General features: G+C 29.5%; 2 protein-coding genes across 2 annotated transcripts in view; one reads left to right on the forward strand and one right to left on the reverse strand.

Moving 5' to 3' along the window:
- The window catches only part of LOC145306408 (uncharacterized), a 458,128-nt gene that overhangs the window by 140,083 nt on the left and 304,981 nt on the right, over positions 1-13,064 (reverse strand). The window lies entirely within an intron of this gene.
- On the forward strand, positions 5,576-6,703 carry LOC145305482 (uncharacterized). Its single transcript, XM_080147100.1, has 2 exons — positions 5,576-5,707; positions 6,208-6,703. Exons 1-2 carry the CDS (start codon positions 5,660-5,662, stop codon positions 6,664-6,666), a joined length of 507 nt encoding a protein of 168 aa, XP_080003226.1. The 5' UTR covers positions 5,576-5,659; the 3' UTR covers positions 6,667-6,703.

Raw genomic sequence — 13,064 nt, forward strand, 5'->3', positions numbered from 1 at the left:
ACACCCCTGAAGCAAATTAGTCTACAAAAAAGTGTTGTATAATAGAAATTTAGTAGTTTTGTATTAACAACTTATATATTTGCCATTTAACCCCTTTTGTAAGTTGCTATAAATAACATAATATGAATTAAATATACGCAGATATAACATAATTGCAATATATAGTTATGTTTTAACACGTTAAATTTGTTCTATATAACTTCACCTAATATACTAAATTTGGTTATTCTTGTGCACTAAATTCTGTGCCCATGATATCTCATTCGTTTAAAAAAAAATTTAGGTACGTTTAATGAATTTTGATTGGTTAATTCAAACTGGCAGTGTCCAAACTTTTGATCCAATAATATCTATTTACTGAAGGGTTTATTTTGTTTGTAAAGAACAGATAAGAAAGACATTAAAAAATCCTCCTTTTTATACCTCACATGAAGATTCCTGTTACAATATTATGCAAAATTAAAAGTATACAAATATTCTGTTTCTTTACAATTAAATTCAACTTTTAAGAATTTTCTAAAATTCTAATTATGATTTCTTAGACAATTAGGCGCAACATATACGTAATTGAGTATCAAAAGTATCATACCTCCTAATGAATCTAACAATAAATATACAACATATCTTTGTTAACATTTAAGTGATATCAAACATTTATTAAATTTTTACTTCTTTGTTGATTTTCTTCCTTGTTTTTTATGTGAGATACATGATAAACATGTATTGTGTTTAAATTATAAAATAACATAAAATATATCATAATATTTTTTTGTACTGTAAAATAGCAAAAAAGCTTAAAGAATAATAAATTTTTGGCCTCAAATAGTTACCTATTTATCTCATCATTTTATAGACAACTTTTCGCAGATATCGGTGAAAAATAATAAGATAAAACCAGTTTTGTAAGCCCCGAAGAGACCAAAGGCCCTGGCTAACAAAAATGGTAGATATTAAATTTATGATTTTTTATTTTGAAATTCGTAGAAAATTGTCTGTAATACGATATTATACATGATTTTTCAGTATGGCTAAGAACCGGTTCTAATCCAGCGGATATAAATCGGATTCGAAGATATACTGGAAATAATGTGATATGACATATAAGCAAAGCTTTAGCTTCATAAAGCTGTTATTGGTATTTTATTTACTTAGCTTTTATTAAAGAAAAGAAAATATTTTGAGATTCCTATTTAGTATAAGTATTAAGTTTGTCTCTTGGAAAATGTAAGATAAGCCTCTGAAATTTTCTATCAAGATTCCCTTGGTATATGCGCAATCGCATCTATTTTAAAACCTACTTTGTCTGTCAGCTTTTACAAATCTTCTTGATACTCCCCTAAAATTATTTTAATAGGGAAAATCATTACAATCATATACTTACCTAAAAATAAAACAATAACATGAATTTAGATTGTGTTACTTAAATAGCTCCGATTCAGATTTATTTATATTGGATTAAAACCGATTTTAATCCAATGAAAAAAAAATATTTTATCATTAACCAAGTAAAAAAAGAGTTAATACTTTTTTTTTTAATTGCCAGGGCCCTCAGTCCACTAGGGGCCAACATCAAAAGTATTTAATAATTTATATATATACTAGCGGCTACGCCCCTAGAGGCCTCTAGGGGCACTTGAGGAGGGGGGAGTCGAATTTGATAACCCAATTTCATATTTTAGATTTTAAAAGAAAAATTTAAAAAATATTTTAGGGGTTGAATTTTTTTTTTTGGGGGGGGTGTCCCCCCCCCCATAATTTTTAATTTTAGTTAAAAAACGAAAAAAAAAAAATTTTTTGGGGGGGGAATTTTTCATTTTTTTGGGGGTTGGGGGTGTCCCCCCCTCCCCCCAAGAAAATAGTTATAAACCTTCCCGGGACTTATGAGAAGCTACCCTGACCGCGAAAAACTGTCTATAATACCATAGATATATTTATGTTTATATTAATAGATTTTTAAAATCATTATGAATTAAATATCAAACAATCATAGTTTTACACTCAATATTTTATTAAATCATATTTACAAATCCCCTCCTATGTTAATTAAACTGTAAACTAAATAAAATTAATATTTGAGGCCAATTCTTGAAAAAGATTTCATTCCCTTAGGGTAAACAAATTACTTTTTCCGGAAGTAAAGTGTAAATCATGAATATTTTTTCAAAGTATTTCTGTAATTATGTTCAATCTTCCATTTGTAATTATTAGTCATTTACTTGATTTTTTTTAATTTTAAAACTATCTTTTTTAATAGATAAATTGTTTCCACCTACACAAACAATTCTAAGCTTCCATAAAAATGGAAAATCTACTTTTTTTCTCCCTCTACCCTCAAAAAATTCCCAGGATTTTAAACAAAATGCTGAGACGCTACTAATTGGTAACTTATCAACAATGGTTTAAAATATCCACCATTATCCTATCTAAAGATCCATGGCTGATTTTGATTTCTTTATGTCTTGGTCATGCATTATAATAATGCAATACTAGGTGTTTTCACAATTAAGTAATTTTTTAGGCAGTTACCTTGAAGTGCTTAGTCGAGCTTTAAACCATTTCCCCCTCTAATTTATAAATAAATTGAAATAAGGGGGAAGGTAAAGTTTTTTGTGTGTTAGTATTTTAAATTAATTGGGGTTATATTGGCTACAGGGTAGCCCTACTAGGTTAGGACACTGAAGGTATAGACCCTACTAAATCACAATTTGAATTTCAGTCAGGTTTCAGGCTATTTGTAATTTTTTGAGCACACCATAGATTTTTTACGATGGTCATGCTGTATCAACAAAATCATGCGTTTAGTGTTCAGTATGGTGGTCTTTTTACAGTGGCGTCGCAACTCTATAATGATCAACACCAACCACTCTCTGTATGTAACCCTTGTTTTTTAAGTTATGCAATAAAACATAATCAAGTCTTATTGGTATAAATAAAATTATGCGTTAGTCTAATGGCCATTTTTTACAGAAGCGCCGTAACTCTATAGCCGTCTATACCAAAGAATCTTTTAGTGTCACATTTATGCAATTTAAACTTAATTTATTTTGGAGGGGAGGGGTCGGTCAACCTTTTATGAGAAGGGAGGGTTAAATCATTTAAAATTTTACTCCAAGGATAAGATTGAAATGAGAAGGAGGTAATTACCCCAATAATAAAAAAAAACATTTTTAGAAGAGGATAAGAGGGGTGAAAATAGTATGGCTTAAATTCAACTGATTTTTAAAAAATTTAAGAGCTTTAAACCACCTTTAAATCAACTTAATATACATATCAGCTAAAAAAATTAAAAGTTCTTATAGTTTATTCTTCTTATTCTACCTCTCCGCTTTTATTCAAGTTTTAATCCTAGTTTATTCAACTTTTCCTTGAGACAATCAGACCAGAGAGTTCCTACAATCTTACAAAATAAAGTTGGCAAGTAATAGGAAGATTTTTTGTATGTGTTTATTGATAGTTTTCTTTCTTCGCACATTTCTTTGAGAGGTGTTAACTGATACCCTTTCAAAATAGCCCGGAACCTACAAAAAGTATCAATAATAATCGTATACTCCAATGTTTAAATAAATGGACCGACGTACAGACAAACGTCCTTTTTCTTTAGTATTTCAAAACTGTAACATCAGGAAATATATACAGCAAATAAGTGCACTTAGTATATGGGTAAATTTTTCTGATCATAATTTAAATTTTTTAATCATAATTAAAAAAGTATACATTATTGTCAGGACACTAAATGAAATTTTACGCGCGTATTGTTCTAATTTTCTCTGATTTTCACACTTGATAATTTTATCATTTAGATGGCTAAAAATAAACAATTAATATTGACCAAAAGTATTATTCAAAAGTCTTAACAAATATTCTAAAATAGATTGTTTTAAATTGGAAAAATAAAAGATTTTTTATATAGACATAGTCAAACTTTTAAACTGATTGATTGGTTTGGTTTCACATTGTGACTAATGGTCACAGAAATCTACAAAATTATAAAAATCAAGTTATCAATTTTGTTGTGTAAAAAATTATGCCTAAAAAGATAGAAAAAAGTCTTTACAAACTGAATTATTATTAGTTACGTAACGCAACTATCTGACTGATTGACAGTTGGAGTTAGACAATTGTATATACATAAGATTTATATCTAAATAAATTATGCACAGAAAATGATTTTTATGCCACTGTATGTATTGGACAATTATGCACGCACATAATAATAAAAAATGCGCGTTAGAGTTTACGCGATACCTCAAAAAACAGCTTTAAAAGGTTGTATGATGAAAATCTCTATTTAAATTCTTAATAAATATTTTAGATAGATTAAGTCTTAGTGTAGGGCTTGTTTTTGGCTAATAATCAACTAAGTGAATAAAAAAAATAGCTTTATAATAATATTGGAATTTTCTCATGTTTAAAGAAACTCTTTATTTATTTCACCTTTTCGTTCTTTGTCCGTCCGTTACAAATACGTGCGTCAGGTTGCGTACTTTTTAAGTAGCAAGATGTGTGTAAGTATGTCCAGAAAGATCTCGCAAACAGCTGGACCTATCAGTACACTATTATTAATAAAGCCTTGACAAGTTTTATCCTTCTTTTTGGAAAGTCACTTAAGAAATTAATTTAATTTATAAGGGACAGCGGAAAGTTTTATGTGTGACGTCAAAAAAAATACGTCCAATAGAGAAGGATGCTAGGAGAAGTGGGAAAAAAGACCGCAAACAATATGACATCACACATGGCACTTTCCACTGTCCCAATTTACAATCAAATGAAGTGATACTTTTTAACCTAATGATGTAATAAAATTTTCATTAAGATAAAATACTTTACACAAAATTTTGGATACAATTACATAAAATATTGTGAAATTTTATATGATTTAATGGACCGGCAGTTTCCTTCAACGCGCCTAGTAGAGCACTGATCCAGCCTCCCAGCTCTCATATTGAAATCATTTTAAAATAAGTTGGAGGGTGGAGTTAGTTCTTAGTATCATGGGTTTTGCTTTAGGTCAGGATAGGTAAGATTGTATTTTGTACAGGGTAGCCACGCACCGCAGGTATAAGCCTCGCAGGGTTAGGTCCTCTTGCAAGGGCTAGGCATAGGCAGAAAACTACCTCACCCCATTATTTTAGATTTATTTAAAATATTAGAGAGGGATTTTTATTGTCGAAAAGGCAATTTGAGGGAAGGCACAAACCTAAACTTAAGGAACCCAAACAAATATTTTTCTACAAAATGAATTAAGGGTAACATTAAAGTGTCCAATGGCAAAAACAATAATTTTGCATACGGACTTAGTTTCATTAGAATTATTTAATGAACCAAATAAAAGAAATATTTGCTCAAATTATTGCGAATACCAAGCAAGGATATGGCAACTAAAATAAAAAGAATTTGAATAGAAAGTAAATTATTTTTCTTTATTTTTGTGAAATAAGGGTTTTAAAGATTTACCGGAAAGTAATCTTTACATTTTTTCTGACTAAAAAAAAAATTCCTTTATAATACATAACGTAAAATGAAGAATTTTTATTTAAACATGAAAAAAATAGTATCTTATGTATATTTTATAAAAAAAAATAATTAAATCTGGAAAAAAATCCGTGAATATTTTTTTGAAAAATCAACGAATTTTTAAAATTCAATAGTTAACAACAAAATGGTGTGTGAAAAACGTTCCATCTTAATTCATATAATCGTTTTACAGGTAAATTATATTTCATTACAATTTAAACGAATTAAACAGCTTTTCAGCAATTGATTGTAAACCTTTTTGGATTGCATATATGTATTTATGTTTTTATCCAGGGAGGCAGGAAGTTATACTGGTGCCAAAAGTTTATAAAAAGTACCTTCTCTTATTTGTTATCTTTATTTAAAACTTTTTAGATAATAGTTTTAATCGAAGAAAGGGTAATTTATCGTTCGTTGGTTTATCTCCTAAATCTCATTTCCTTTCATTCCCAATAAATAAAAGTAAAAAATACAAAACACAGTTTATGAATACTAAAGATTTTCGTGACAATAACAAAATATGATTCAATTTGACTCAAATGAACTAAATATATCTTTGCTTTTTATTTTCTTTATATGATTCCTCATTTAAGTTTAAATTGTGTGTGTGTTTTGAAAAACAAATTAATTTCCAAATAAAGTCTTAGTTGCTTTTACTTTTTTAAAACTGTATCTAAACACTATTTTCTTTAGGCTTTGGGAATAGCTGCCCTAATTTTGCTGTACTTCCAACTTGGAGACTACATTAATGAACCAGAGCCAGAGCCAAGTATAATTGAAGGTATCTCAGATTGGATTCCCGATACTATCACAATTCCAACTCCTGAATGGAAGAATATTGACCAAGATAAAGTTATACAAATCCTGGGCGGAATACTTGGAATCCTAAGCTTAGGATGGCTGGTAAAGTTTTTATCAGACAAAGTGACAGACACGTCCAAATCTATCAAATTTCTGGATTATACGACTAGTGCTCAGTACCACATGGATTCTGAAGGTAACTGGAGTATTGGATGCCCCACTGGGGATGCTGTACCTGCCAGTAACAAGAACACAGGATCCAGTACTTTTGGTAGAGGACCTACAATTAAGTCGAAGTCAATCTTGAATACTGCTTCTTCTATAAGCAAAATTAGTTCTGTAAAGAAATAGATCTTATATGTTAATAATAAAATTTTAGTAAATTGTACATGATTTTATATTTTTTCATTGCATTGATTTTCAAAATTATTGTAGTTACTTTGTAAGTTATAATCGTTCTATTTACATCATACTTTGGGTTGAGATTCATGTAATAATTAGGCATAATCAAGAGAGAATGCCACCCGAGGCGTGAAGAAGGCGATACATCCCCCTACATTCCTTTACCCCCCCTTGACCGGCGGTTTTACCTCAATTGTATAAAAAATCATATCCCCCTTAAAAAAAAGGGGAAGGGGGGGGGCAGGAATTTATTATATATTTCAGACATTTATTTAATTTTTCCCCAACAACTATAGAACTGTCTGAAAAAATCGCAAATATATGATGAATAATGTCCTAGATGCTAGGGGCACAGCTGCTAGTTTTATAAAGTAGTGACGTTTTCTTGGGGTTTCGTTAAAAAATTGCCAACCACTGAACCTATAGAGTTGTCTATTAGGAAAAGTTTACATAGGTCCTCTTTTAGTTTTAGTCTATTTTCTTAGATTAAGGCCTTGAGAATTTTTTAAAAATTCTACTAGAACAGACCCCCAAGAGGTTAGAGGAGCAGCCGCCAGTTGTGAATATAAAGGAAGAAGCAAAACTATGACATTTTATCCTTCTAATCTTATATTATTTATTACAACGTTTTACTACGATTTAAATCTTTATATGACATGGACAAAAATTACCAGTAAAATCTTATTTTGTTACTTTTGTACATCCATTACCCCTTACCCTTCAATCTCCTAAATCTTATATAAAAGTAACAAGATGTCTGTCTGTGTGCCAGTATTTCTATCTGTCTGTCTATAGTGAAGGATATCCCTAACCGATATGGTTCTCCTTTGCAACTTTTCATTTGTCTAAGGAATGTTAATCACTAATTTGTTTTCTTTAACTCAAAAACACTACAATTAAATTCCCTTTCCCCATTTCCTTCCTCAAAAGCATTACAGGACTATAGGGGCGTAGCCGCTATTTTAAGACATTGTTATGCGTTTTTAGTAGAGATATTATCTAAATTAATTACTCATTTAACCTTTTTTAGTTTTAAACATAAAGACAGAATATATTTTGTTGTCATGATTTTTAAATTAACATGTCTAAGTTTAATATTCTAAATGGTTACCAAATTAAGATCTCATGTAAGATATAATAAAACAAGGAGGACAACATCCATAAAAGCGAAGCTTTAAATCGAACTAGATCAGCTGAATATTAACTTAGTAGTCTAAGCAAAATAGTATATAAATCTGTTGCAAACATTCTAAAATATAGGATACTGTTATAGGACATTCTTAGATTTTTAAATCTTTAAACTTAAAATGAATAATAATCAATTCAGTAAATTATGAATAAAAGCCAGCCAAAAAATAGCACTTTAAATTTTATAATAAATATTTTTAAATTTAAAAATTCTTACCGTATAAGTTTTGTCACTGTCTGTCTCACAATTTTTTACTTATACAAAAAAATACAAATTTATAATAAGAAAAGATATTTTCACCATTTAATAAGGAATCACTATAAACTAAAAAGAATATATAGTCATAGAATATATGTTTCACTCAAATTTCTTTAAAATTTCAAGCGCACAAAAAATGCGCGAACGAAATTAAATAAGAAACGCGCAAACACGCTTTTCACTCGCAAGATCTATCGGCTTGAAAGGCCTAACTTTGACTAACTATAAAATCATTCACGAAGTCTTTTTCGGACCCTAGTACGCTGTTTTTAAAATGTAGCCAAATTTTTCATTAGCAAAAGTAATATTTTTTAATATCCTCTATTATTTAAAGCTTTTTAGTCTGTATCGTAGCATCTCTCTAATCGCTAAACCAAATGATTTCTCAATTTCAGGGAAGATTCACATTGATCCCGGGAAATTTTTAAGAAAGATATTTTATTTTTAGATTTAAGTCATAGGATGGTTTTAGGCTATTTTTTTACTCTTCTCTATTACTTCTATGTATATGTTACAGATAATCAGATGCTAGGGGCGCATCAGCTAGTTAAGAATATATTGATATTCATGTAAAATAACAGTAAAGTTTATGTACAGCAAAAAGTAAGGAGAATCACTGTTTTTAAAAAATAACATACAATAATTTTACGTAACTTACTGCACGAATAAACTTTCAAAACAATTTATTTTTAAAGTAGCTTCTAAACTGGAAACAAGTATTTTTTTTAAATAAATCATTATTTTTTTTGCTAATTTTAAAGTATTTAAATCGTTTGTATAAACTCCCCCCTCTCTCCTTTTGAAACCCTATTCTTATCATACATTAAAACTCTCCATGCGTCCCCCCCCCCCCCACCCCCCAGCAACCCATTTTAAATCCTGTAGGGGCTATTCCCACCCCCATCCTTCATCTTTAAGTTTGCAAGTGCAAGTAAGGCCTCTGGGGGTCAATAATTACTTTCACCCCCCAGCCCCCAACCCTCCCCCAATACCATAAAAATGTTAAACTCTTTTTTAGCCCTAAGATAGAGATAGCCAAGTAACCAACACCTTTTTTATAGACGAAGCTTTTTTACACTACTTGCGTGTTTTTTTCACCAGTAGGTATAATTCTTGATTAAATATAGGCCTTTATTGTTTCTTAATATAATATAAGAAGTGTAGAAACTCTATAAGTCAATTTTAAATATAGTGATTTATAACTTTTTGATTCTAAATGAATATGCAAAATTTTTATTTAAAATTCATTTTTGATTGTTTGGTATGTTAAACTTCGCTTTTTTGGATGCAGTCATATATATTTTTTTAAACTATGTACATAGGTATGTATTATATGTTTAACTTAAGTAAAAAAACAGTATTAAAAGCGAAGCTTTCATACATTTATGTTCGTTCTGTCTGTAACAGATAGTTCTTAACGATGCTGTGAGTATTGGTTTAAAAAATATGATGTAACAAAAAAAATTAGCCAATGAGAGGCCGTTATTGACCAATGGCGGCATGCGTAGTGGACTCTCATTGGCTAATTTTTTTTGTTACGTCATATTTTTTAAACCAATACTCACAGCATCGTTCTTAACCTCTAGAAAGCGTAGAAAATCTATATTTATTATCAAAATTTATGTAAGTACTCTTCAAACATTATTACTTTTTGTATTTCTACATGATATGATAATCATATTTTTTTGTTTTTGTTTTGCAATAAAGATTACAAAAATGATTAGGAAAATTGTTATAGGAAAGGCTAAATAATCAAGTCTTTGAATTGAAAGCGTGTTCAAATTAAGCATCATGCATTTAAATAATTTTGTGATAAATTTATATGGAGACTTCTAATAAATGCGTTGCTACTCTAGAGTGGCTAATGTTTGTATGTGTGTCCTTCTGTTTTGTCAAGCTTTGCTTTTATGGTTGTTGTAACCCTTGTTTTTTTTATAAGGAGATAAAATTAAGAATCTTTGATACATTTTTTTAATATTTTGAATATTCCATAGTAACGAATCTAATCTATAAATCATTTTGCCTGTCTGCCTGTTCGTCCAGGTGTTTGTAGGTGTGTTTTTTATGCAATTTTGTGTATGTGTGTAAAAATACATAAATTTATACGTGCGTGTAAATTTGTGCGTGAGGCCTTTTCGCATAATCTTTTGTAAAGTTCATAAAAAAGTTCTAAGTATTTATGATTTTAGAGGGAAAACTACTCTATATGTTGTTTATGTAAGTATGGCTGTCTGTTTATACAGTTTGTTTTTTTTATGAGAACTTTTTTGAAAGCAATTTTACCCCACTTATAGTTATCAGAATTTAATGATTAATGGCTTATTTTCTTTGTTTTTTAAGGCAATTAATAGAACAACAAAAAAATATTTCAGTTTTTGTTTAAAAAGTACAGTAAAATCAAAATTTCAAAACTTAGGTGTCAACATATAAAAATGGTTTTAGCGCATTTTTCTTTAAAAAATGGATTTTCCGTAGTCGACTTTGGGGGGCCAGTACTCCCTCCCTGGTTGAGATATGACCTTCAAACTTTGATATGTTCTAGTACATGTCCCTAATAGTATATGTATACATTTTTAGCTCTATATCTCAACTTTGAAGTGTTTAGCAACCATTCTTGCAAAAGGTTGATTATTTGAGCATAAGAAAAATGCGCTAAAACCATTTTTAGATGTTGACACCTAAGTTTTGAATTTTAGATTTTACTGTACTTTTTAAATAAAAACTGAAATATTTTTTTGTTATTCTATTAATTGCCTTAAAAAACGAAGAAAATAAGCCATTAATCATTAAATTCTGATAACTATAAGTGGGGTAAAATTGCTTTCAAAAAAGTTCTCATAAAAAAAACACACTGTATAATTATATCTTAATTGTATTATTGATAGTTTTTTAATGTAAAACATAATTTTCAGATAATACTGATATGATTGATTTTCCCATTTGCCTGCCACGAATTCTGAGATCATAGGGGTTGAGTCGTGATATACAAGCAAAACCACGTCTTTAGTAAATATGATTATTGGTTGAAAAGTTTTTACACTATTAGTTTGAAACCAATCAAATTCAATAAAAGTACCCAAAGTTATTCCTTCAATTGCTGTCTTTACATTCATTCGTTAAAGTCACTTAACTCAAAATACGTTTATTATGAGATAGAGATAGATTTACCTTATAAATTTTCTGACAGTTTTGTAATAGTCCTCTGTAGGTAGAAATACTGACGGTAGAAAATGTATAACCTGATTATAGAGTAACTGTGCTTCTAAAAGACAGTTTAACCAATTCGAACTTACAAACATACTTTTATTGCTTACATGCAAAGGTAAATTAAATAGCAACGGTAATTAAAATAAGTTTTTTTTTAATCTAAAGTCATTACAATGAAATATTTTTGTTTTTAGTATAAAACCTAATTTTCAATTATAATTTCTAAAATATTGATTTTCATGGATGTTATTAGAAAAGAAGTCAGATATTTTTGTGACGATTTTCCCAACCAAAGAGTAAATATTCTCTATATTGGTTTTATGAATATTTTTAAAGGGGATGAAATTTTTCAGTATGGCTTCGAAACTGTATGCCTTCGTCCCCTTGGAGCTAACAAAACTGGCATTACTCTTACATGTTTTTTAATTTACTATCCCTGGAAAGCTGTCTATAATACGTAGCGATGAATAACTATTATAAATTGAGAATACAATCCTTAATAATGTTAGAAAACATATTTTCCGTTTATAATTTGTTTTCCATAATAAGTATTCCTTTCCATGAGTATCTTATTAAAGAAACATAATACAACTCAGTTAAGAAACGTGCTCTTTGATTTTTATATGAGCATTATTATAGAAATAAACAAAGGAATTTCCGCCCTTTTCTATGACTAATATTTAGCTTTAATTTTATTTTAAAATATTTGGAAGGGATGGGAGGAGGAAGTGTATTTCTTTCTGGGAGTGTTGTTTTCATAGGGTACCCTCCCCACAAACCTGTAAAACTTACATTTTTGGAGGGGCAGGGTGCAATTTTCTTGAATATTGATTTGTGAGATTTTAAGTTTCATCCGGTCAGACAGACAGACATTAATATACATTAAATATTATGTTACTTTATCTTTTTAAAAGCAAATTTTAAATACTTTTAAGAAACTAATTATCTTGTTTAAAATTCAATTGAATAATTAATCCCCCAAAAAAGGAAAGCTTTGGCGGATATAAAAAATGGGTAAATTAACTTTAGATGTTGTTCAGAACTCTAACCTCTATAAGTCGGTGCCCCCACAATTTTACCAATATTCTGAATGTCCGTATGTCCGTCTGTCAGAATATTTTGAGGAAAAACCAGATTGTCTTGGTTAATATTGAAGATAATCGCGTTACCTTTTTAAGTGATGATTCCTTTGACTAATGAACTTAGTCTATAATTTTTGGATTTACTAGGCTCCAATAAAAGATTGAGAACTGAAATTTGATGTGATGATTTAGCTTGACGTGAAATGTCTATACTGTAATATTTCATTTTTCAGTGTCTCTAACTTGATAATTTTTTCGGTCGCTGTATAAGAAAATAACAGCTGCTCCCTAGCACCAAGAAGCTCTGTATCTAAAGGGGCGAAAATAGCCTAAAGCCATCTTAAGGCCTAAATCTAAAAAATAAAATAGCCTAAAACCATCTCAGGTCCTATATGATGCAATTTTAGAAAGGAGAACCCAATCAGGATAATTCTCAAAACTAAAAACTTGATTAGTTAATAAGTTACTTCCCTAAAACTTATTTCGTTTGTGTCCTTGCTTCGCTAACTAACAATTTTGTTATTCTTTCGTCTGAATAACTCCTTCTGCACCTGAAAAATGATCTAAAATACACCATTTCCAACAGTTTTGAGATCTTTCAGGCCTATATA

The sequence above is a fragment of the Acartia tonsa genome, chromosome 14 (genome assembly GCF_053477335.1).
Source record: "Acartia tonsa isolate MP-2025a chromosome 14, ASM5347733v1, whole genome shotgun sequence".
NCBI classification, from domain to species: Eukaryota; Metazoa; Arthropoda; class Copepoda; order Calanoida; family Acartiidae; genus Acartia; species Acartia tonsa.